Here is a 27,236-nt window from a genome sequence, read left to right on the forward strand (position 1 = left end):
TATTTTAAAATAAATTTATTACCCATTCAATGCTCATATAAGTTACATATTCGTCAAATACAAATCTGTTCAATCTCAATTAAAAACCAAAATCACAATGACAAATTATTTCATAAAAATTTGAGATATTTACAAATGTTAGATTTCATGCTTGCATAATTCACTTTTTAAGCTATGAAACATCACTAAATAATGAAATGTAACATATAATATTGTCTAATTCATTTGAACCTTAAATTTTTTTTAAAAAAAGAATTAACAGGTTTTAATTCAATTGCTAGGAAAATCTTAAAAAGTGTCAAACCAGCAAACAACTGAGATTAATAACTTTAACATTATACAGGAGAAATAATTAACAATTCATAATATCAGGGCTAAACAGAATGGATAATAGTTTAAAGTATTTTTTAGTGATGAAACAGGGTTAGGAATTTGAGAAAACTATTCATTTTAAATTTAACAAATGATTATCACAAATCAACAGTTTTCATCAAGTAACACAATATAAAATTCAACAGGACCACACAAATGAATGCAATTTGTACATAATGAAAGAGCAAATCTTTGGGATACTGCAATGAAACATTCGGTGCATTTTTCAATATAATATAAAGTCACGTACAAACACACATACTAACATGGAGTGATTGGCATTATATAGTTGTAGAATGCCACATTGTACTTATAAATTAAAAATATCTTTTTTTTAAAATGAATACAAGTGCATGTATGTCAGGAAATAAAATAAAAAGTGCTCTGCTTAAAATAAAACAATATTCACCTTATTTATATATATATAGTTTTTTTTTTAGCATTTTTTTTAATTAATATATTTGATAAGTATATCAAGTCCTAAACAAAATTAAATTTATCAGGTTTGCGTAGGCACAGTTTTTAATATGTTTGCTGGTTCCAATATAGCCAGCTAAGAAACACAGTGTTGACTACTATACACAATGTTCATATACAATGAGCGGACAGAACCTACCTTGAATAATTTAATCTCATGGAAAATCATCCAACAAGGCAAATTACAATGCTAAGTGCATTAATGATTTGTGAAAAAAAAGAAAAGACAAGCAAAAGTATACAACTACTCTAAAGTTCAATGCTTAACCTGATGTCAAAAATAAAGTGATGAAATGGTGAACAAATGCAAGCACATATCCAATTCAATTTATCTACTTGCTTTATATATATTGCTTTAAATGTATACAAACTGCATTTTCAATGCCACTGTTAAAATAAATGATTTTCATTTACAGCTCAAAGACAAATATTTGCAATTGAATTGTTTTAACAAATGTACAAGTCCACCACACATCTTTTTAGAAAATTAGTACGGCATAAATAATAAGTGGTTTGAATAGTTTCTTAACTGCATAGGTTATAGTTGAAACTGATTTCTCTCATATTAGATACAATCAAGTTTTCAGATATCTACACACATTTGGAAATAACTTCATGTTAGCTGGATTCCAGAATTTGAATCACACTTTGAATAGATACCAATTCTCTGTTGCCCACTGAGCCCTAAGAAAAAATTAAAATTTTTAATTAATCTAATGATATTCATTTAATTATATTATCATAAGGATTTTTTAGAGAATAGTGAAACATTTAAATTTTAGTAGGTAAAATATGTTTAAAACTTGCAGTAAGTAACAAAAAATGAAAGCTTACTGTTAGAGTCACAAAGCTCTTGAATTTTTTTAGAACTTCAACCATGACATCAAGATTTCCATCTGGCACATAATCTTTCAAAATATCAATGAAATCCTAAAAATTATGAAAAAGATTTTGAAAAAAAAAGTTAAGAATATACTTTGCATGCAATGCTAACTGATGGTATTTAGAAATGTTCAATTTAGCACAGATACATGGTCTATTTTACATTGTATTTGATAAAAGTTAAATATAAGTCTATGTAGCAGATTAAATAAAAATAAGAAAATACAAATAATTTAAAGGTATCTTTGGATAAGTCTTGAAATTGAATTTAATTATATAGGCAAAAATTTGTTAATCAATGTAATGAAAATTTATTTTGTCAAGTCACATTTAATACTAAGTGAAAAAGTACTAACATTACAGCAATAGTTATTAATAAAAAATTTTAATTTAATGGATTAATTTCTTTTTAAGTTTTAAAACTTTAAAAAAAATGAAGGAAAAAAATTGGGAAGCAATAGAAAAAATTGAAAGAATAGCTATACTTAATTTTTCAGCCAACACTAAGAACTAGTCAATTAAATGGGTAAACTTACAACAAAGTTTGCTATAATGAGATCCACTAATATAAAAATATCTACATTATTTAGAAAGGCAGTATTGTGTATGTAATTGCCAAAAGATTGGCCATGTATAATCAGAGAATAAAAATCCAAGTTACACACCAATCGAACTGCTCCCAAATAGAAATCTTGAAAAATAAATCTGTAATATGTTTCTATTAAACAGGTGGAGGGAATAAAATCTTTCTCATGGTTCAATTAAAGGGGAAACTCCAAAATGTTAATTTATACATACCAGGGGTCTGTTTAGAAGAAATTTGGGTCCGTTAACGGACCCTTCACAAAATATCTTTTCATAAAAACGGACCCTTCACAAAATATTTCAACTTAAAAACGGACCCTTCACAAAAGGATTCTTCTTTTAATCGGACGCTTCACAAATTTGTTTATATTCATTATTATTTTGTTAATAAAATAAACCCTTTCCAGGGCAGAAAACAAGAAAGATGGATGTAAACGAATTAAGTTTTGTCTTCGGCAGACGATTCTTCCATTATTCGTCCGAAATAAATATTCTGCGTTCAGCAGTATAGGCTAAATACCAAATATTTGTATGTTGCATCTCTAATTTAGAAGCAGCAATTGTTGTTTATTTTTTAAAATTTAATTTTTTTAATTATAATTTTACAGTGTTGAGCATAATCTTGTATGTCTTTACAATTTAAAAACTCCTTGAAAAAGTTTTTTTTTGCAATAACGGACCCTATTTGCACAAATTCATAAAAGCGGACCCTGGTTGAAAGAATGTGAGTAATTTTTTCACAATTTCACGAAAAACGGACCTTTCACAAAATGTCTGGACAGACCCCTGCATACTGTATCCAAAAATAAAATAAGAAAAGAAGTGAATATTTAATTGTGAGAAAGTGTTTAATGTTGAAAAATAATTTAAGAAAAAGATTTAAATAAAGGAATAACATAAAAAGATTAGTTGAAGCTTTGCATTCAAGTTGAATCATTTTTGCATTTTAATGCTAATTTAGCAATATCTGAGAGAATTTTATTATTGATTCTTAAACGATAAAATTTATTACTGATTAAATTAAAAATAATCAACATCCTTAAAACCTGATTGTCACCATTGACAATACTCATTTTTTTCCTCAATCAGACATTCATATAATTTTTAGATTGATATGTAAAAACTTTCAACAGCTAGTGCAACATTACAGTGTTTGTCGTACTTTAACTCAGAAAATTATTTAAAGTAGTCAATAGTAATTATTTATAATTACAAGAAGTTTAAACATGAAAAAAGAATTTTAAAATATCTTATTATCATAACAAATAAAATTTTTAAATAATCTAAATTTATTTTTGAAAAGCAGATGCTTCGGTTGTTACTAAAGACATTCAATACATCACAGTTTTTAAGTTCCCTTTGTTTTTAAAAGCATGAAACAGGATTAAAAAAACTTGTGATAATGCTATTTTAAAAAAGAATAGATTTCACAAGCATCATAATTTTATTTTAATAAATATACACATTTTTTAAATCAAATATAAGTTATAATACTATATAAGTAAAGCCTACTTACAGGATTCTTTAATGCAACACAGCCAAGTAAAATGACAATGTATGCAGCAATAATGCTATGCTCCATATGTTTTCCAGCTTTTTGCAGAGCTAAAAGAAAATTAGGATACAAATATAATTTCATTACTTAAAAAAATACATACCACAATGACAAAATTAAGAAAAAAAATTCCTTTAAAACGAATAATTTAGACATCACACGCTTATAAATTTCCTATTCTGCATTATTAAAAACCTGAGATGTCAAAAAAATATATTGCACATACTAATGTCAGATTCTTACGTTACTAGATAAACTTCAATTATGATGCAATGGCAAGCAAAAATCAAATTTGGAGCATAAAAATAATTTAACATGGGAAAGCCATCTTTGAAAGGCACTATAATGAAATTTCTTAACAAAATTTTTACATATGTAATTTTATTGTTTTATATGCATTCAGAATCCCTCAAAATTCCTACATAACATTTTATTTCTTTCCTAAGCGTGCTATTTATTAAGTTATTTTTAAGCAAAAACGCTTACCTTTGCTTTCACCTGAAGCAGGGAGTCACGTGATTATTCACTAACTGACGTCACATGTGTACATCTGTCGCTCATTTACAAGAACGGTGCTGTAAAAGCCTACACGTTCTTACTTTCGTTTGAATTTTCATAATTAAATCCAACTATTTCAGATGGTATTATAAACTGTGCCCTAATGTAGCTTAATAAAAATGTGTGTTAAATCTAATGTATTTTTATAATGTGAAATTTCAATTAGAGCCACTGAAACATTGTTAATACAGTTAAACCCCGCTATAGTGAACTTCTGGATATAGTGAACGAAATGTTCGGTTTCGTGCCTTGCTATACACGTATAATGTTATTTTTTGTGGATATAGTGAACCAAAAAAGTGAGGAAGTTGGATATAGTGAACTTTTTTCTGTCTTCGACTGATTTTTTTCTTCATTTTTTTTGGTAATCATTTTAAAATTTCTACTTCAAAATAAATACCTATACCGATTTTTAAAACCATATACGGAGGGGAATGTAGAGATAAGAATTTTTTCTTCTTTGCCTCTTTAATCTCACTTTCCCATCCCAAAACAAACCAAGCAGATGTTTCCAACCCAGGCAGATGATGCACCAGTAAGGTGTCAGCTGGATCATTATGCATTTTCTGTCAGAGGGAATGAGTCATTATTGGTCAAAGGGTTGGACACTAATATGTGTTGATAAGGCCCTCATTTCTCCTTTTGCTCTCCAAGGCCAACTCCTTTTTGCTCTCAGATCAGTTAAAAAAATTCGGCAAAAAAGTATCTCAAATTTAACTATGGCGACCAGTAAATGTAAGACGATCTTTATTGATGATAAAATGGGCATAATCAGAAAAACTGAAAATGGATGCAATCCAGCTGATATTTGCAGAGAATATAAACTATCCAAATGTGCAGTTTGTAACATATGGAAAAATAGGCAGTTAATAATTTCTGCTCAAGAACAAAATTTAGTTGCCAGAAAAAAGTTGAGAAAAGCAGATCGTTTGAAGCATTACTGAAGTGGCCCAGCATTGGAAGAAGTCACAATCTTCCAGTATCTAAACAAATGTCGACGAATTTGCTAAGCGATTTTATGAGACGTGCTTTAAATGCTAAAATGGCAGGTTAGACAGGTTTAAAAAGTGGAATAACAGAAATTCAGGAAAAATTATCTGAGAGTCGGGAAGTGTTTCCATATCTGATGTTGAGAATTGCTCATCAGCTAAAGATTACTAATTTTTTTTTTGTACGCAAGACGAAGTGTAATAAAAAAATAACACATGTTTTGCTACAAGATAACATTTTTCAGTCATTCATTTGGATAATGTGTAATAAAGGGGAGGAGTTACGGAACCATTAGTTAAATTGCTTGTGCAACGGATATAGTGAACTCCCGGTTATAGTGAACCGAAATGTCGGTCCCTTGAAGGTTCACTATAGCGGGTTTTGACTGTAGTTGACGAAATTTTCTATTTCTGAACATTTATGATTTTTTAGTTTAGTAAAAAAGGTGTTAGAATGAGTTATACATTATATATGTATGGTATCTATTAAAATGGTGCATCATAAATACAAAAAAAATTGTACTTTCATTTTTTTTAAAACCTTATTAGTCTTAATTTTAAAGTATATTTCAAATTCATTTTGAAGATTTATTTTCATGTTAAAAGTAAAAGAAATGAGGAATCAAATTTTTTATATAAAATAGTTTTAGATTTAAAATGCAGGAAAGCTTAAGTTATTGATATTTTTTATTTATTTCTAGCGTGAATTCAAAGCAGGGAAAAAAGCAAAAAAGTGCCAATTATACTTTTCATGAGAGTTTCTTCCAAATCATCTACTGCAGTTTCAATATCTTTCTTTTCAATTGAAGCAGCTTGTTTTTCTTCTTGTGAATTTAAAAGCTCATCGGCCTGTTCTTCAGAAAGCTTAGCGGCATCTAATCTTGACAACATAAGCTGAAATGTTTACATCAAAACAGTTAACTTTAATAAAAGAGAAAATATTTACAATCGTGAATTTTCCTGTGCATATTATACACAATATATTAAGAGAAAACACAAAATGACTGTGCTCGTATGTCAGCTACACTGGGCTAACTATCAAGTTTCAATTGCTGGAAAAACTTAAGAGGAAAAAGGAACAGCCGAATATGCTTACAACAAATAATGCTATAGTAAATGAAATAGTTTAGTAGAGCTAAAATATCGTCTTTAAATATCCCATAGCTTTGAGTGGTCACCATATTTTAACAGACGAAAATAAGAAACAAAATTCCCAGTATTTTCCCAATTTGTAAAGAAAGACTCAAAATTCCCTGCATTTTAGGTTATAATAACTGCTATTTTAGGTGATTTTAAAATTCCCTGTATTTTCCAGGTTTTCCCTATTCTCCCTGTGGAGTGACAATCCTGTAATTGTGGTAACAAGTTATTAGTTTCCAAAAGAAACTTATATTAATAAGAAAATGCAACAATTTAAAATATTTATAAATTATTTTCTTTTAATTTATATGCCTGCGAAAAATAACTGTTTAGAATGTGTCGTATTAGTCAATAAAGAGTTTGCTTGTTTTAGTTATAAGTTTTTAGTTATCCTTATTTACTAATTTTTTATTCTTCTAATATATAATTATATTTTTGTACAACACCATTAAATACATCCTAAAAACAGTTCCTACAAAGTACTTTATATGAAGCAAAGAAAAAAAAAAGACTATCCAATGAATAATAAAGTGTTTAAATCTCACACACGCAATTTCTGATTAAATGTAGAGTTTAGCGAACAGTAAAACTCAGAATAGCTACACTATGCAAAAAACAAATTCCATTGCATACTCAAAGTCAATGAAACAAAACAAATTGTAATAAAACAAGTCAAATGAAATCAAAATGAGAAAACTATAAATGAATGGACAAAGCTAAAATGAATCAGTATCACAAAATCAACATTTTTCTAAGAAATAAAAAATAAACATCCTGAAGGCTGCTTGTTTATAAACAAATGCAAACACAAATTACGCTATTTTTAAAGCTTAAAGTCAATAGATTTAAACTAAATGCAAAACAATACTTTTTTAATCATCTGCAAATCTCGAAACACGAGGTTAAAGTTCTACTTTCTTCATAAATAAAACTCACTTCAACAAAAGCTTCTGAGGCAGGCATTTCATAACCATCATTCACAGTATCAAATGAGCCCAAGCCATACATTTCTATGAATTTAGCGCTGTTGTCAGGACAGTATTCCACTAAATTTATCATTAGACCAAGGGACTATAAAACAAAAATAATAAAATAGTAAACATATATATATATGTAAACATGCACACTACCCATCCACATAATGGAAGAGACACTTCCAGTTTTTAACCTTTTTTAAAAAAATTTTTGAGAAATATTTAGAGGATTATTTTGTTATTTTAGAGGTAATTAGTTCATGCAATTTTTTTATACATTGCAATAAAGTTTAAAGCTTTCAGAAGTTTCAGAGACCAACAATAAATTCTGAAAGAAAACAAGTATTTTTGTATACCCTAAGACAAACAAACAAGCAATGAACTTGTACAGATTACTTTGGTTGTTACTTGCAATAACTGCATAAAATTTTAAAAACATAACTTAAATATTTATGAAGATATGGAGTTTTATTAAAAAAGAAATTTTTTTCTTTCTTAAATTGTTTTGTTGTAACATTAAAAATATTTAATTAAATTAAATTTTTGGAGCAATTGAAAATTAATTACAAAACTATTGTTCTAAAATTTGAAAAAAAATTGTTGAAAACTGTGCAAGAAAAGACTATTTAAGGTAGTTCTTTTGTAATGAGCAAGTGCGGAAAAATTTTTAAATTATTTTTTCATAATTTTGATATAAATTATTTTTTTATATTTTGCAACTAATGAAAGAAGTCTGACTTAAAATTTAATTAGTTTCAAGCAATTTTGTATTTTTTAAAAATAAAAATAATAAAAAGCTCAAAATGATAAGAGGTTTCCTAAAAATTTCATTTTGTACCGTAAGAGATATTTAAAAAAAAAACGGCAATGCCTTACAATAATCGTTCAGACACCAAACTGTGATGGAATAAGGAAAGAAAACAGGCAAAAGAATGATACCCCACAATGACAGTCATTTTTGGTAAACCTTGCTTAATAGAACCAAATGAAATTTGTGGAAAATCTTTTATCATTTTGAGATTTCTTTCAAAAAGTGCAAAAATTACTTGGAAAATTGCTTGAAACTCTTCAAATTTTTAGAATATTCAAATCAGACATTTTTTTAATTGCTGCCAAATACGATTCACTACAAAATTATAAAAAGATTTTTTTTAAATAGTCATACCTCATGCTATTTTTTTCAAGTTTTAAAACAATAATTTTGTAATTATTTTTTAATTGCACAAAAAATTTTGTATAATTTTATTCCATATTTTGAAAGTTACAGCAAAAAAACGTGAGATAAAAAAATTAGTTTTTTTTCCATAAAATAATTTTTTTCAATAAATATCTAAACTAGATTTAAGAAATTTTATGCAGTAATTTCAACTAATAACCAAAGTAATTGGTATAAGTTACTAACTTTTTTATTGCTTTTCTGGCATAGGATGTTCAAGAGTACTTGTTTTCCTTCGTAATTTATTATCTGTTCCTGAAACCTCTAAGTTTTAACCCTTAAAGTTACAAAATAATCCTCTAAGTGTTTCTTGAGATATTTACAAGATTTTAAAAACTGAAAGTGTCACTTCCATTATGGTAGGGAAGTGTATATACATATAATTTAGTGAGATAGTAATCGTTTTATGACACTCAACCATATTAAAATAAAATTGCATGAAAACTCACCAAAACTAAAAGATCGAATCGTTTTTCACAGGGCACAGCCCTTGGAACTTGTAAAATCAACATAAGTATGTGGTCCATAAGGCCTTCCTCAGGAGGGAATTGTGAATCATCTAATCCTGAAAATAAAATATTAAAGAATTATAAAGTTTGAAAGATCCAAAAACTATCTTATGCAATTAATAACAATAAAATATGTTTTCCCCTAGAAATAAACATTAATATTTCAACACCTGAAAGCAATCAATCTTTTAAATTTCACAAAACCACTAACAAATGATATAAAGAAAATAATTATACTAGTAAAAAAAGTACAACATAATAAAAAAATTTGAAATAGCAAACACATTTTTTTGAAAAAAAGGATTTTATATTTTTGATGACCCTGATCATAAGTAACCATTTTCAGTCTACTGAAAATTTAGCTTTTTGTGCAGTCTAAAAACTAAATCTTTCACTGTAACTTCTGACACCATAATTAAATCACAACTTTTCAAAGTTACACTGCAGCGAATTATGACAAATATATCAAAATTTGACAGTGAAATCACTAGTCTAGACAAACAGATATAAGGATGGATGAGAAACATAATCTAATGATGCTGAGACTAAGCAAAGTTAGGTAAAAAAAAAAAAAAAACATTTCCTGATGCATCCTGCTTTCCACATTTCATTTTTAAATTTTCCTATTTCATCATTTGCAGAGCCCAAGCTAAACATTCATCACCTTGCCATAAATTTGGCAAAAAAATTCCTATTGAAAAGAAAAAAATATATTTCTCTCAATCCTGAAAAAAATTATTCTGAACAAATCCTGTTTTCTTTTTTATTCGATTACAGTAATTTCCATTCGATATGTTACGTCGCACAACCAATAAAATTATATTAAATCTAGACAATGTAAGTGATCAGATAGGTTACATAAGCACAAGACAAACTACCATAAAATACAGACTACCTTGTTGATAACCGAATAATGCGACATCGCATGATGAAATTCTCTCATGCAAGTAGCATCAATAAAACAGAATTAAGTGGTAATCAGGTGCATATTCTGCTCCAACTATTTTTGCAGAAAATATGTTTTTTCAAATACACATACAATATTTCTCATATACATATTGTATTTTTTCATATACAATAGTGTAACGCAGCTTAAATTACTGCTCTAGTCTAAGTTATCAAAAATTAACCCCAACCTATTCCTATTTCTTTTCCTCAAAGACAATAAAACAACACCTACATTTTTTCATCCTCATTCCCATTAATTTCTCAGTTACTTCTCCTCAACTGTATAATTACTCTTGATTTGAACTTGAATTTTACAAAATTTTTCAATTAACTGTACTGTAAAATTTACTGTAAATTTATATTTAAGTTTTCTATGAGGAAAAATTAATCAGAAAAATGGCTCGGCTAAATATTTGGAAATTTGGCTAATTTACTGATTTATATTTGATGTCCTTAGTGCAGGCTTTGCATTTGGATTATATCCTGTCTGGACCTGTCTTTATTAGGGATATTGAAGTTTACTTTTGTGAATATCTATCTTTAAAATGAAATTTTGCACTTTTTTAAGAGCATTTTCATATCAAAATGTTATTGATCTGGTCATTATTTTCTAAGTTATTTAATACTAAAATTGCAAGCATCACATAATCCAGTTTAGCAAAAAACTATTAGAGGCATGATTTTTTTCGTAGCTATGTATATGCCTGAAAATAAATTATCATCTCACTTTGTTCTTATATATTTGAGTAATAAAATAGTTTAGACTGATAGATTTGGAATTCAATGTAAAGGCAAAATTAATTACAATATAAAGTTTTTAACAGCCCTGTACTCTTATAACTGAAGATTCGACTTTTTTTTTTTACCTTTTCTAAAATTTCAAATTAGCTTTAAAATTTTCATTATTATTATTATTATTATTATATATATATATAAATTAGTTAAAAAACAATAAGGCAACACATAATGAGCAATATTACAATGACTTCGTTTAAATTTACCTATTTTGTATGTTATGTTGCTAAGTATTTTCAGCAGATTAAGAAGACAAGACAAGATTGGAGACTCTTCTTTGTTAGATTTAGGAGCTGCTTCTTCATTAACAGAAATATCCAATTCAACAGGTTTTTGCTCCAGTAAATGAGATTTAAGAAGTTTCATAAGGCTGAAAGAAAAAAATATGCATTTAACAAAAGAAAGAAATTTACTCAGTCAATAAGAAACTCGATAAATGCCAAAAAGTGCAGTATTCCTCTTACGTTCTACATAACTAAATTTTGACTATGAATATAGTTTTCTTTTCCTTAAATCCACTACACTTTAAATTCTTGGATAAAATTAAAGTGAATTTTCCCTGCTAGACACCACTTTTCCAATGAAAAACATAGGGAAAAGCTGGTTTTTTATTGCAGAAAAGTTTGCAGCTTAAAATTCAAAAATTTCCTTTAGTTAACTGATGAAATTTAAAAAAAATAAAAAGCTTTAACTAATTCTCAGATGGTTAAAAAAAGTAATGTTTTGTGGTCACATGAAATGAAAGCGAAAATTGATCTGCAACATGTATACTCAATTTAATGAATTTTTATTACTTTGAAACAAAAATTCAGAAGAATAAAAAAAAATTCTTTCTTAAGACAATATAAAATTATAAACTTGATGCAGAAATACTGCAGTATGACAGCAGCACCAACAGATTACTATGTCAACTACAAATAATTTGAGCCATCCAAAAACTTATGCGTTATGCAACTGAAATATAATCGGCAGACCTATGGGAAAATTCATTGTCAAAATTACTATTTATTTTCTTTAATTAACTAAAGGAATTTTTGAAATAATTTTTTTAAAAAATAAGATAACTTTTATTAATTTTCCCTATTAAAGTTTTAATCAGGTTATAAAAAAAATAAACATACTTAACAGCAGCATAAATCAATGAAGAATTCTTGTAATGCATAAGATATTCTTGATTTTCAGGATTCATATGTGTAATCTAGTGAAAACAAATTTATAAAAATTAACAAAAAGATGAAATCATGTAAATAAAATTAGTGCTTTTAAATCCTATAATTAGTACAAAGATTCATTCAGAAAACCAATCGCAAAGCAATTATTTTAAAAGATACAAATACAAAAAGAAAGGAAGCATTTCATGTTTAGGAACGTTAATGTAAAAACACAATGGAAGGCAACGATTTCATAGTTTTTATACTTTATTTTACTTACAACAATTTAAAAAATTATGTTTATCACTTAAAACAGCCATGTTCTAGTGGCCATGTAGAAAAACTGTGTATTCATATTTTTTGTAAGAAATATGGCATAATAAACTTTCAAATTTTGCACAACTTATAATATATAGCTACAAAATAATTTGTTACTTAGTGTACTATACCTAATAAGCCTCCCAAATTGATGAAATGCTCCCTGCAATTTTTAACAAATTTAAACAAGCCCCTGATCAATACTAAATAAATGCCCATTCAACAACAGGTTAGTGACGCAAAGGTCGCAGCTTACAAAAGGGCTAATATAACGATAAATGTTTAGACATAATTTTTGATAATAATTTTGATTTTTCTAAAGATTTAGATTAAATTTTCTTGTAACATCCCATTAAGCCGCCCCTAATTTTTTTGAAGAAATTCGGGGCATTTAACTCATATTTCATGGTAATTGTTTCAAAATAAATCATCTTACTCTTGCATTGAAAGCACAAAAAGTTAGAAAACTATTTTAAAAATTACCACTTATAGAATCATTTCCCGCTCAATATCAGAAAAAAAATTCCCTGACTTCTCCAGGTATTCTAGGAAAATTTCAATAATAATTCTGACCATATTTTCATCAGAAAACTGATTCTTTTATTTGTAAAGTGAAATATAAGATTTTCTGTGTAAAAAAATATTAAATAAGGAAGGGAACATTTCAATTTGACTAAAATGTGAAATTTTTACAACAAATAATTGCAATAGATATTAGAATTATTTAACTCGAATCTCAATAACTGATTGCTGTAACTGACAATTTTAAAACTGTTTATTTTCCAGATATGATATAGGATTATTGCAGGGTTTTTTATTAAAAACAATTGCAACTTTCCCTGATTTTCAGAGTTAAAATAAAATTCCCTGGCAATTTCAGGTTTTCCCAGTTCTTCCTGACTTGTGGGAACCCTGTTCTTATCTACAAAAAAAAAAAAAAAAAAAAAAAAAAACACATTGTTTTTGCTCTTTAATTTAATGAAATAAAGCACAACCAAGATATTTTTTAAGTTAATGATTGTTCCCCTGAAAATTGATGTGAATTGAGCAGTACTAAAAGCTAATGTGAAATTTTGCTTAATATATAACCGCAAACGTCCTGTACTTTAACATTAAAATAAAATACCTTTAATGATACAAGACTATTAAAAAAAGTCACATTTTCAAGTACTCAACAATAAATGGGCTACAATTTCAAGTGTTTGATGCCGTGCAGGTTAAGTTTTTATAGTCAGAAAACTCCACAACATATGATAAAATAAAGGAAATAAGCTTCATACAATGGATTTGAGTAACATATTATTTCAGTAAATGTGACCTCAAATGACCTTATTAAATATTACAACCTTATTAATCATGGGAAACACCAATAGCTAATATAAAGAGAAATATTAAAGCCTAATTTAATAACAAAGTAGTTTAATATGATGAAAAATTATTTCAATAAGATATCTTACAAAATAATAATAAAAACACTTAGCTTTTTTTTTTTTAATCTACTGACACAAAATATTACTTGTCTAACAATATACTTACATTTTCTATAACCCTTAGACATCGATCGATTTTTCTAATTTTATCCAATTGAACATCGGTCGGATGGGAAATTATTTCATTCTCATCTGGAGTCAACATATGGGCTGATGAGGTAACTAAATTATACAGAAAAAAAATCATCAACTACAGAAGAAAAATAAAGAATTAAGATAAGACTCAAATGATAAAAAATTGTCCTTAACTTAATATTATTTTATTTATTCCACATAAATAATTAACTAACACAAATATTAATCAAACAGCAGAAATTAGATGTCTTGTCAGTTTGTAATTTAAATTCTTACAACCTAATCCATAAGACAGTACATACTTTTCCCTTAAAACTCTTATTAGACAATTTGTCGATTCTATCTTGATCGCTCATGCAGCTTGAATTTATTTTAATTTTTAGCAGTTTCCTTGATTAATAATAATACTCCTTTTGTATTCAGTATTATTATTTCCTTTCTATAAATAATAATACTGAATAATGACTTTTTCTGAAAAGTTTATAAATAAATAAAAATTAACATGTTTCTTGGAACATCAGAATATTTTAAAATATTCAAGTATTTTTATAGTTATTAAATTAAGAATTATAAAAAATTTCATTTCAAGATAAATTATATTAAAACTACTTTCATAGCATATTTATTAAGAAACCGAGCTCACTTTCAAGTGAAGAATACAAATAAGCATGATACGGAAAACAGAGAATATATTACCAGTATCAGCAATCCTATCCAAGCCTCGTAGAGTTCGCATTTCTTCCTTAAACCATTCGCCAGCTTTTCTAGATGTTAAACTTAACAGTGTCTCCATAGCCAAAATACCCGTCTTTAGGAAAGAGAAAATATAACTTTAGCTTACATACACGCAATAAACACAATCCTTTTTAAAATAAATATAAAGGCAATACTTACATTTATATTATCCAATTTCAAATGCTTAGCATGTCCCTTTTGCTGCATTTCTTCACACAATTGATAAACTTTTTCCCTGTGTTTGTCTTGCATAGCGCAAAGAGCAGGATCTTTCAATATCAAATCAATTTCTTTGTCAGGATTCCTCAATTCAGGATCAGTTTCCAGTAATTGTAGCATTAAGGACAAAGTACTTGCTTCTATATCCATAGTAAGTCTATCTTGACTTAAAACAAACATCAATGTTGCTGTACATAAAGCTAAATTCTAAAAAATAACAAATTGATTGGTAAAAAAAACTTTAAATATTAAATTTTTCAACAAAATATTAATTAATATGATCTATATAGGAAAATATTAACACAACTCTGTTATCATAGAAATTTACAACAGTGCAAAAGTAATTTATATAAAAAATTTATCACAAATAATAAATTCAAAGAAAAATCACATAACAACCTAACTTTCAACGAATCTATAATTTAATAATCATTGAAAGTGATAATATTTATGCCTAGCTAAGCAAAAAGAAACATTAAAACTCAGTTCATTTAAAATTATCACTCTTAAAAGAAAAAAACAGCCTCTTTTTTAGTATTAATATTTGGCATATTTTGCTTGGGCTGTTTCTGTGTCAACAGACTGTAGCTTGATTTTGATATACGCCTTTAAATATTAATTAGCTAAATTAAGATCAATACCTGCACAAGCCGTATTTTGTGTTTTTAACTGAATTACAGATGACTACATTGAATTTTGATGGTTAAAATGTTCTCAAAATATGGCGAAATACGCAAAAAAAATAAAAAACTTCAGGGAGTCAAAACTTTGGAGCACTCTCACGACCAAACTATGGGAACCATACTTCCCAGATTGCGGGTACCCCCTATGTTGGAAGAGTTCAAATAAATGCTGCTGTGGACAAAAATAAATGTTAAAATTTAGTAATTAATAAATTATTTAGTATCTCTGCAATACATAGATATTTGGCATCACAGTTACTAGTTCATAAAAAAAACATTTTTAAAAATACTAATTCATCTCAGAAAAGAAACTAATAAGTATATAATCATTATGAATTCAATAGTAATTAAAATCCTATTTACTCAACTAAATAAAATACGCAAAATATGACAACTGAATAGGATTGTTCAGTTAGTAATATTTTTTCCCACTTCGATTTTTTTATTTGTACAATGATTAAAATAAAAAAGCTAATTTGTTAAAAAGAAAGCAAATAAAAAAATATCTGACCCTTTATTATAAAGAAAAAAATCAAAACACAAACGTAACAGGGAGAACAACATTAAAAACTTATTAGAAATTTATGTCTTTACTAAATAAGAGAACTTAAAGTAAAAACATTCCAAAATTTTTAATAAAAATTTTAAAATTAATAGGGGTTTAACCCAACTGAAAGTAAAATTATCCAAAAAGTAAGCTTTTGTCTTTGAATCTAGCTGACACGATGTACGTTAAAGAGTAAAACAACAAGAAACAACAGAAAAGTAGAACAGAATGTTAAAAAAAAAAGCAAAATTTATTTTACTTTCTATTATAAAATAAACAATAAACTAGAGCTATAAAAATCATGAATGAGAGTGAAAACAAGGCAGCAAAAACATACAGGAAAATGCAAATTATGTAACTATCTTCTACCATCATTAAATGTAAAACATAAAATAACTTGAAATAAAAATAAAGGAACAATAAATGGAATATAAATGTCCATTTATCATAAAAAAATAAGTAAAAATTTAGAATCAATATCAAGAATCAATCCAGGTAGAAATCTGGGTCTCTTCAAAACACTCAAATTGTAAAAAACGGCCCATTCATAAAAATCTAATTTGTAAAAACTATCCCTTCACAAAATTTCACATTATAAAAATAATCGCACAAAATTGACCAACAGCGGATTCTTGAGAAAAACTATTGGAAACGTGATTTTTCAACAGTCATTATCGACATTTCATTTATAAAACCTTGATGAAACAGTCAATCAATTAACACAAATTTTTATATTATGCAAGTTACTTAGCATTTACTTGAAATTAAAACTATAAATTTATACAATCATGAAAACATCATTTTACACAGTCAAAACAATATATTTTATCAAAATTAACTAACTGGATCGTCCGGAGCATCTTTTAAGGCACTAAATATTTTAGGCATCGTCCCATGGGCACGAAGATGTATGCGAAAGGCAGGTCCCATGCATTTAGCAGCAAGATTCAACACACTAAAGAAAAATGTATAATAATTGTAAAATAAACAAAAAAGGAATCAAAAAATTTAAAAATGTAGTGCTACAATTTCAGATAATAAACATAACTAATAATTCCAGTATTTCTAAGCTAAACCACATTTTAAAAGGTAATTTCATTTATTTTTATTCATTTATTTTTATTCATTTATATTACATAAAACGAAATTAAAACAAATATTGTACAACAATTATTTAAGTGTGGCAATGCACACGAGTATTAATCTACAAGAGACTACTTATATTACGTCTATTGAAAATCTTACTTTTTACTACCTGCCATATTAGAGCTGTACAAAGTAAATGTAAAGTAATGATTGCAATATAATACTCATCTCAGGTATCTCTGATTCAAATAATACTATCTAGATTAGGAGGTCTAAATAAAATTGCCCTATAAAACATTTATAATATCAATGAGAACTCTTATTAAACTTTTAGTGATAAGTCAAATTTGCCACACTATTTTTTATTTTATCCACCTTACACAAGTTACTGCCAGAAACACAATTAATTAATAACATTAATTAATAACATTAATAAATAACTTTCAATAATTATTTTGAAACATTAAATGCATGAATCCACTTTGATCTTAAAGACTCTCAACTCTAAAATTTTAAGTTTTTTTTTCTTTTTTTTTTCAGAATCAAACTAACAGTTATTAAAATCATAAGTGAACAGTAAGCAAATGATTTTAATTGACAGCAAACAATTGTATAAATAAAAAACAACAAAATATAAAACAAACAAACAAAAAAAAACTTAGTACCTTAAACATCTGGTACCTATAGCATTACACTCTTGGACACACTCTAACAAATATTCAATATCATCATTAAATTCTTGAGTTTCACCAGACTCATGACACTGATAAGCTTGCTTGACATTCTTAACAACCGTATAGTACTGGAAAATATATAAAATGAATTATTTCACTCATCAGACCAAAACAATATGGATGGCGATTTCAATATAAATGTAAACAACAATCTCGAGCTCTTGACCAGCTCTAATTCCGGTTAAAAAGTATACAGCTGTTTACTACAGCTTATTCTGCAAGGTGATATTTTCAAAAAGAAAATTTTTTTTTAAATAAAATTAATTAATTATATAATTTCTGAGCTTAAATCCGCCAAATTTCATAGGATATTAAGTCATTCTGGTGCATTTCAGATGAAAATTTGTTTGTTATTTATTGATGTATTGTTAAAAAAAAGTAACATAGTTGCTAGATTTAGAAAGAACTCACTTTTTTGGCAGACTTGATCTGGTCTTTTTTTACTCATTTATTACTGTTTGTTCTTGTTGCAAGCCGTGCACCATCATACGTTAGTGTTAGCATATTGTTCAAGAAGGAAGATTAAATTCATTTTACAAATTATCATTTAGTTTTAAATTTCGAAGTTAGTATATTGTTGACAAGGTAAGAAACGTTATATAAAATAATTCTTTTTTTTTTTCAAATGACAATTCTTACATTTTGAAATGACAAGTCGTCAATTGACGATTCTTTTTAACACAAATAATAAATCAGGTAACAAATACACTTATACAAGAAATACTACTCAAGAGTCTCAAAACACAATAAGTACGTTGCGAGTCAAATGGCTTCAAAATACACCAAAAACAGTAACACGGAAGTATATGCAGTAACGAGTTTGCAGGGCACCCTAGAGTAGAAAACACCATTTATAGTTTACTAAGTTGTAAATTTTTCAAGCTATCCATAATACCATATTTTCATTATGAATTAATAAATTAAAATTTGTTAAGTGCTGCGATTGCTTTGCAAATCAATTGTCTGCCTATGCTATCAAATAAAAACAAAAATTTCATTAAAATGTCACTTAAAAGTCTTACTCCTATTAAAATACTAGCTAAATGCCAGTTCACAGTATAGGATGAAAAAAGAAATAATCAATAAATCAGTGCTGTACAACACTAAGAAATCATGCAAAAAATTGAAAAACATATCCTAGCACAATGAAACTAAACTGCTTCCAACTTCTTATTCATTTTTTTTTCTTGCCAATTGCCTTACATCATTTGATTGCAAACATATTTTCAATAGTTCATCCTTATAATTCTTATCATTTGGCAGAACGTAGTTGCTCAAGACGAACTCATGGTAGTCAAAATTTACTACAATTCAAACAATTTTACTTTGGTACGACTAACCTAATAACTATAGAAAATATTTATTTATTATTGAGATAATGAAATATACATACTTCTTTAGATTCTTTGGGACATTTAAAGGATCTAATATCACCAGACGATGTATTAGAGACACTGGGTATTAAATCATCAACAAAGCTTTCTTTAATCATTTCTTGGTCAAATTCATCAGCTAAGGAAGAAGCCTCTGGATCATTTGAACTCTAAAAATAATTTAATAAAAAAAAATAAAGCCAAATCATACAAAGTAAATTTTTCATTTTTTGAAAATTTAATCTTCAAAAATTAAAAATAAATTTATAGACCACGTATAATCAAATTAAAGTTTAATCTGTAACTTCACACAGGGGTGATTGTGAGCCCAACTCAAAAATCCTGAAAATTTCTTGAGAATAATCATTAATGATGCATTTCAAAAAATTAATGTTTTATAAATTTAAATCATTGATATTTTTAAAACATAAAATCCTAAATAAATTATAAGCAGCATAATTTAAATGAATAATTATGTATAAGTTTACTCCTATCACATTTATTATTCTACCAGAAAAAATATTTACAAATGAAAGAGATGCCAAGTATAAATTCTAGTTCTAATATTTTTAAATAAAATATACAAGAATTTTTATGCATAAATATGATCCATGATTTCTTTTAACTTCTGGACCTTGGATTCCGGAAACTTCCAGATTGCGGCTAGCGAAAAATCCGGAAAACCGGATTTTTGCCGGAGCACAATCATCTTTGTTCACATCAGTGGAAAATTTCAATCAAATTTGGGTAACAAATTATAGTTTCAGATGCCACCAGCAAAGTCAAAGAATTGCCCAAATGCAACTTTCATTGAAATTCAAAAAACAAGATATTTATTTTTGAAAATATTGTTTTTCTGAAACTTCTTTTTAATAGAAAAATATATTTGAAAGCAGCATTTAAAATGGATATTAAATAAATACCAGTCAAAGGTATAGTAAAACATAAAACTTGTTGATAATTTCTTAAAATTGTACAAATTCCTATAACAATAAAACAAACTGAAATGAAAACTAAAGGAGTATGGAAATTTTAAGATTAATTTTAATACAAACATTAAATGGATATATACATTAATGCTGCCTTTAAGTTTTAACGTTAAAATACCATCTATCAATTGATTCGATATTCGGGCCAATAAAAAGCTATTATTTTAAAATTCTTTTTCCCAAAAAATTCTCTAGCTTATAATAATTCAGGCATAATTGTGAGTACAAGTCAAAATTCCAGAAAATTGAGTTTAAAAAATTTTTAAAAAAAAGACTGTTTAAATTGAAAAATTTGAAAAAAATTTACACAAGGCTTTTTTTTTCCTTTTTCTCAATATTTCTTAGTTTACTTAAAATATATTTAAAATTTTACACATACCTATACCATTTACACATACCTATGATGACCTGGAGAAGTAATTAAAATTTACAAATATGTCTTTCTTTCTTGAGTTTATGATTATAACAACTGTTTACTGATAAACTGTTTACTGATATTAATCATGAATATAAGCTTATAAAGTATCTCTCTGGCTCTCCCTTACAAACAAATAAAATAAACTGTGCTTTTAAGTTCCACTTTTGAAAATTTGATTTCCGGAAACTTCTGTGACCAATGATTTTTTTAAACATCTGGACCTTCGATCTCCGGAAACTTCCGGATCACTGTTAGCGAAAATTCCGGAAATCCGGACTTTTTCCGGAGCACAATCAGCCCTGATAATTTAAACATAAGTAGCAGAATAACATGCTGGAAAAAAATTTTGCCAAGGGAATTTTCATTATCTCCTGGACAACCCGGTGTCCATGATATATTGGTTCCTGATAATACAGAACAAAATTCTTACCTCATCTCCTTTTTTAGAAGAATGCCAATGTCGATGGTTGTACTTTGCTTTAAACTGCAAGGGAGAAAAAAACAATAAAATTAATAATCAAATATTTTTGTAATTGAAACATTACTACCACAAAATAAATAAAATAGTACTTTTAAAGAAGAGCTAAATATTTTTCTTCTTGAACTCTGTTTTGCAACAGCATTAGGGTCTGTCTTTTCCTGTGAGGATGAAATACTTTCTTGCGATGATGCAAAATCTTGAGAAAGAACAGTTTCTTGAGTTGAATTATTTTCTTTAGTAGACAAACTATCTTGAGATGAAACGATTTCCAAAGATGACATGGTGAACTCTTGTGATGATGCATCAGGTTTGGAAACTGTATCATTTAACACAAAATCGTCCAGTACATTTGTATCACAAATGGTTTTTTCACTTAAATACTGACTTGGAATACCAAGTTCATTTTTCTGTCCATTGAAAGAATCAGAACTCTTTTCAAAAAATAAATTATCATGAGAAGGAAAGGAGTCTATATGCTGACTGTTGAGAACACTTTGAGTCACAGAATCATAATTAGAATACTTTAGCATTTTATCGTCAATGTAATTCAGTGATTCAGTTGCAGTACCGAGCTGTGTAAGTACATCTGTTTCACTGTTTTTATTAGGAAGATCAAGTGTCAATAGTGCATCAAATGCACGAGATGAAGCATCATTTGACGCAACAGGCTGAATTAAAGAACTTATGTAATGCATATGTGGATTATTGGAAGCATTGGAAGTCTTAATTTCACGTGGAGACGGAGAGGCATACATATCTGTAATCTGTGGATTGACACTGGTCAAATAAACGTCAGATGAATGAGTAAAATCATTTATAACATTTGTGTTAACATTTAAAAGTAAATTATTTGAATTTTTAGGTTCTTTTAAAGGCTTGGGTTTCTGAAAATTGTGAGAGTTTTTAGGTTCTTTAACAGACCTAGGTCTTTGGAAATCATTAGAATCTTTAGGTAAAGATTGAGGTTTTTGCAAAGAGTTAAAAGCTGGAGGTACTGAAAGTCTCACGGCATCAAAATCACTATTTTTTGTAATTGAACTTTTAGAGCCGCGTGAACCACTTTTAAAAAACTTGTTTGGCTTTGGTACAACTGGTTTGGTTTCCACATTCAAACCAGAAGGATTAAGAGCTGCTAAAGAACTCATGTTTTTCTCATGCACAGCCTCACTATCAGTTTCAAATGAAAACGGGTCATCAGAACAACTCAGTGGAGCATCCAATTCTAGTTTAATTCGCTTAACTGGTTCAACCGAAACACTTTCACCAGAAGTTGTAGTTTTTTGTCCATTAATTCGTGACTTCCTCAAAGAGGTAAACGTGGTCATACCCCATCTGTGAACACCAGCCACAGATACTTTGGCAGTAGATGGTTTATTGCCTTTCTCAGTTAACAAATTTTCAAATTGGACACTTGTCTTACATTCTGTCTTACGGCTGTAAGTTTTTGTCCCAAGTCTTGACATCTCTGCACCTGAAAGCAAGAATGTAATAAGAAAATTATTAGTATATCTGAATTGTTTTGATTGACAATTTCAATTAAATTTAAACAAAATTTTTAGTTAAATTTACATTAAAAAAAAATAAAATTTAAAAGTAATAACAAAAAAATTTAATAATTTAAAATTAATTAAATCTCCCATAACTATCCAGTTTTACATAATTTATAGACCAAAAAATAAAAAAAATATTTAGAGGAAAGTGGGGAAAGACCGGGTAGACCGATTCAAATTCAAAGACCTGTTGAAAGAAATTCAAAGACCTGTTGAAACTAAACTGTTAGACCTAAAAATTGTCTGATTTTATCAAGATATTCATTGCTGTGTACAATATATGATTCCTGAAAAGACAGAGATATATTACAATTTCTGTAAATGATTTTTTTGTAACTAAAGTCAAAACAGGGGTTAACTTTATGGAAAATTTAGAAATACTAGAATTTCAGAGGAAAAATAGCAGGCATTTCTATTTTATATGACAATTTAATACGTGTAATTTACATGTGATACAGTCAAGGCCGTAGTGGTAAAAAATAAAAATCAGGACATTTTTAATGCAATGCATACATTCTAGACCATTTTTAAAAGGAGGAAACGAAGAGCTAAAAAAGTGTAATTTTCTTCTGTGCAGCATATTCCTTTAACTCTTACACAACATTTTTTAAATAAAAATAAAGAAATAAAATAAACTAAAAAAACAAGGGCTACATCCAAAATTTTCAACTAAAAAATTAGGATAGGAACTAGCTGATAAGAACTGATTTTAAAAAAACTGTGCGATTTCATACATTAGTTAGAAACGAAGAAGAATTTTAGAACTTCAATTTTCTAGACTCGGATCCTCAGATTCCTCAATATAAAGACATATCAAAATAAGTTTAAAAGAAAACTGGTGATTATAATTATTTTCATTCAGCAATAATGTATATAATCTACATACTAAAGAATAAATGTATACAAAAACAAACAAATGATATGAAAACGTATTACAACATAATCTGAAAATAAAATAATAAAAAAACTGATATATTAATTTATTACTCGCAATTTTTAATGCCTTACAACTTTTAATTAATTACTTTATTCTGAAAAAATAAAGTTTTTCCTGCAAAATTCTGCTAATAGAGCTCTGAGCAGCCCATGAAAGTTTGAGATCAATATTTAGTAAATTTTAATGGTACTGCAGCATTAAAAAAATTGTCAGTATAAATTGGTTAATATTCCTTCATAGCTATATTTATATAAAAGTTTCAATTAAGTTCAGGACTCCTTTAATCAAATATTTTACTGGGGTTGCAAAAAATTTCGAAAAGAAAACACAGCAAATATACGTCATAGCGTTTGTGTTTAAAAGTTATTTTCAAGGTGAACTATTTATTAAAATAAAAAGATATTTGACCAAAAATCCATATCTTTCTATTATTGAATTTAATTATTTTGCAAATAATTTATTTTCATTAGTATTCATAAAAAATGGGATGTTCTTAACATAAACAAATCAGAAATATCAGGATAAAAAGCTAAAAATAAAGGGACAAATAATAAAATAAAAGGACAATTTTTTTTTCCAGATAAATTAATTTCCAGATTTCAAGGTAACTACAAACTCTGATATATTAAAAATTAAAGCTCTGTTATGTTTAAATAAATTAAAGCTCTGTTATGTTTAAATAAATTAAAAAGATAGTTTACTCTTTATTTATTATTAAACCATTAGTACTAAAACTTATTTTTACTATTTTATATTGCAACTTCTATGTCATTTTTGTACCCTTTTACCAATCCATTATTTTCAAAAATAAATTTCAATTTTCATTAATATAAAATATGTATAATATATTGCCTTAAATATGTATAATAAAATCAGCGTTAAAAATAAAATTGATTCAATGGATTAAAAATATAAGAAAGATATATTTAAAAAAAACTTAATGCTTGCACATTTCATAAAACTTTAATACTAATATAAAAAAAATAGTATATAATGATATGAAGTGAATAAAATATAATAAAATGATGTAATGAATATGATGCAATGAATATGATATAATGATAATGAAACTAAATAAATAATACTGAATTATTGCTTTTTAATATTAAAGACAAACAAAGGGAGAAATCACTCTTCAACAGATAATACTAAAATAAAATTTAAATTTTAAGTATTTATTTACATTACATGTTCAGTGCAATTGTAAAGTAATATAAAATCATTAATTGAAGCATTGAGTTTGTTCTTCATTATTATGTTAAGTGAATATTTTTTTATTATTGAAAACAATTAATAGCTAAAGGGAATAGTTAAATAATGTAAAATAATTTAGAATGATTTTGTTAATTTCAACTAAAGGCTTAAAATATAAAGAGACACATTGTTTTTTAAAAAAATACAGCATAAACCAAAAAAATCTTTAAATCAAAGAGACTAGATTTTTAGTTTTATGGAGGAAAAAAAAAACTTTTTTTCAATCCTAATTGCAGAAAAAAGAGGTATAAAATGATGTGACAAGACAGTATTATCATAGAATACATAAGTTATGTTTCAATTGAAAGGAGATTATTACGTTTGCTTAGCTATAACTTTTAAAAAGGAGATTTACGTATTGTGATCTGTGGCAGAATAATCACCAAGTCTTGGCAACAGCCTGCGAGAAACTAAAGAGACAGCACAGAAAGAGATTATCTCGAAGGGCATAACTCGTAGTCGCCCCCAGGCAAACATCTACACATGTTTTTAAAAAACATTTGCAAGTTTAAAATCTATTTGGCATCTTGGCGATTGTAGTTAGCGGAAAAAATCATGATACATAAAATGAGAAGAAATATCTATGTATTTATCTGAAAATCCTTGATCTCTGTTTAATTTATTCTTCTGTGTTTATTAAGTTACATTAAGCTTTACCAACATAAAGAAATTTATAGCTTAATTAAAATTATGTTTTCATAATATTTTTTAAAAATGTTTTTAAATTTTACTTTTTTGAAAAAGTGAAGAAATATGAAGTCAATTTTGTAAAACACTTAAATGTTAAATATAAGTTAAGTAGTCTTTTTCATATTGAAATTATTTGCATAAAAAATATTCAATTCATTCAATTTCATATTCAAGCACACTGTAATTTGTCACTATCATAAACAATTAATAAATTTTAACTCACTCAAAATTATTTTTAAAGCAAAGAGTGAGTCCTAGAATGCATATATTTTTGGTTTTGAATGTTTTTCTCTCTCAATGTTGTAATACTTATAAATAATTAAATTGTAATAATTTCATGCATTCTAAAATAGACTTTTAATATATTAAACAGTATTAATTAATAATAAACTCAATCAAAACTACATTTTTTGTAAAAATTTTATTCTTAAATATATTGTTATGCTGGAAAATTTAGATAAAAATAAAGGGGAAAAAATTTAAAAGGAATTTTTGATTGTAAAAAAAAAAATTTTTAAGTTCAAAAGACAATATTTAAACCACTGTTTTGGGCAACAAAAAAAAATTTAGAAGCAAATATAATTTTGTTTTATAAATTCATTGATGAGTTAATATGCATACAACAAAAAAAAAAGTAAGAAAAGAAATTAAACTCTGCAGGACAACTTTAGGCATGTGTTCCGTCTATTATTAAGTGCTCATTTTTTCCTTAATGTTGTTTTAAGTGTTTACTCAGATGGCAAAAAAAAAAGCCAAAAATTTATTTACATTTTCGTTGGATAATAGAAATACATCTTATTAAAGCAGTCAATATTATCAACAATGATATAAAATTGCAACGTAAAAAATCATAATTCGACTTTGTTGAAAAACACTACAAAACACAGAACTAATGCTAAGTAAATTGGTTACTGTTCAAAACGTAAAAAGATATCAGTGTAGGAGATTTTCATCTACTTTCATAACGTAATGACTGAAATATTCCGTAAGAATGAAAAATAAAATTGAGAACTTGTTAATTGTTTGTTATGGAAAAGTAAGCTAAAACGTAATAACAACAAACACTAAGCAAACATAGCAAAATTAAATTATTTAATCAACGTGAAAAGATTAATAAATCAATAGATTTTAAACACGAATGATTTTAACAACATACTTAGTGTTATTCGTCAGATTACAATATATTTATTTTCATTTGTTTCGCTCGAATTGTTGAAGCAAGCATCCACATTTCAAAGAAATTGGAACACATTTCCAACAGAAAAAATTTTCAACAAAATCCATCAAATCTTTTGACTTCATAATCAAAATTGTATTTATCGTGAAGGCATGAAGACAAATTACACAAATCTATTCATAAAATTGCATAATGACAACAACATTATAAACAGATCGTACAACGTTGCAACCGCCATTACATGAACCTCGTCCTAAATGGGAGGGGGGTAACAATGGACGATAAAGATTATTTTGATTCATCGATTCATCATTACAAAAACTTTTCTC

General features: G+C 27.0%; 1 protein-coding gene across 2 annotated transcripts; it reads right to left on the bottom strand.

The window, feature by feature from the left end:
* Window positions 1-27,164, bottom strand: LOC107448449 (wings apart-like). Of its 2 annotated transcripts, XM_016063637.3 has the most exons (17): window positions 26,887-27,164; window positions 21,389-22,770; window positions 21,249-21,302; window positions 19,432-19,581; window positions 17,970-18,106; window positions 17,062-17,173; window positions 14,929-15,195; window positions 14,731-14,842; window positions 14,006-14,121; window positions 12,122-12,198; window positions 11,207-11,370; window positions 9,198-9,313; window positions 7,495-7,629; window positions 6,165-6,312; window positions 3,833-3,921; window positions 1,684-1,779; window positions 1-1,533 (listed from the first exon to the last, which is right to left on the bottom strand). In XM_016063637.3, the coding sequence occupies exons 2-17, from the start codon at window positions 22,760-22,762 to the stop codon at window positions 1,468-1,470; spliced, it is 3,213 nt and encodes a 1,070-aa protein (XP_015919123.2). In that variant the 5' UTR covers window positions 22,763-22,770; window positions 26,887-27,164; the 3' UTR covers window positions 1-1,467. The 2 variants fall into 2 exon arrangements, with proteins under 2 accessions (XP_015919123.2, XP_042906744.1); XM_043050810.2 differs by lacking the exon at window positions 7,495-7,629.
* Between the last annotated feature and the right edge of the window lie 72 nt (window positions 27,165-27,236).

Source organism: Parasteatoda tepidariorum, chromosome 3 (assembly GCF_043381705.1).
Source record: "Parasteatoda tepidariorum isolate YZ-2023 chromosome 3, CAS_Ptep_4.0, whole genome shotgun sequence".
In the NCBI taxonomy this organism is placed as follows: Eukaryota; Metazoa; Arthropoda; class Arachnida; order Araneae; family Theridiidae; genus Parasteatoda; species Parasteatoda tepidariorum.

What these genes read in the sequence shown, in the direction of transcription:
- LOC107448449 (XM_016063637.3), bottom strand. Translation starts at nt 22,762, where the DNA reads ATGTCAAGACTTGGGACAAAAACTTACAGCCGTAAGACAGAATGTAAG. An exon ending in TGAAATTGGATAATATAAAT is followed by an intron (nt 14,843 to 14,928) that starts GTAAGTATTGCC and finishes TCTTTCCTAAAG; the next exon opens with ACGGGTATTTTGGCTATGGA. An exon ending in GGAAGAAACTCTCATGAAAA is followed by an intron (nt 3,922 to 6,164) that starts GTATAATTGGCA and finishes ATTTTCTTTTAG; the next exon opens with CTCTGCAAAAAGCTGGAAAA.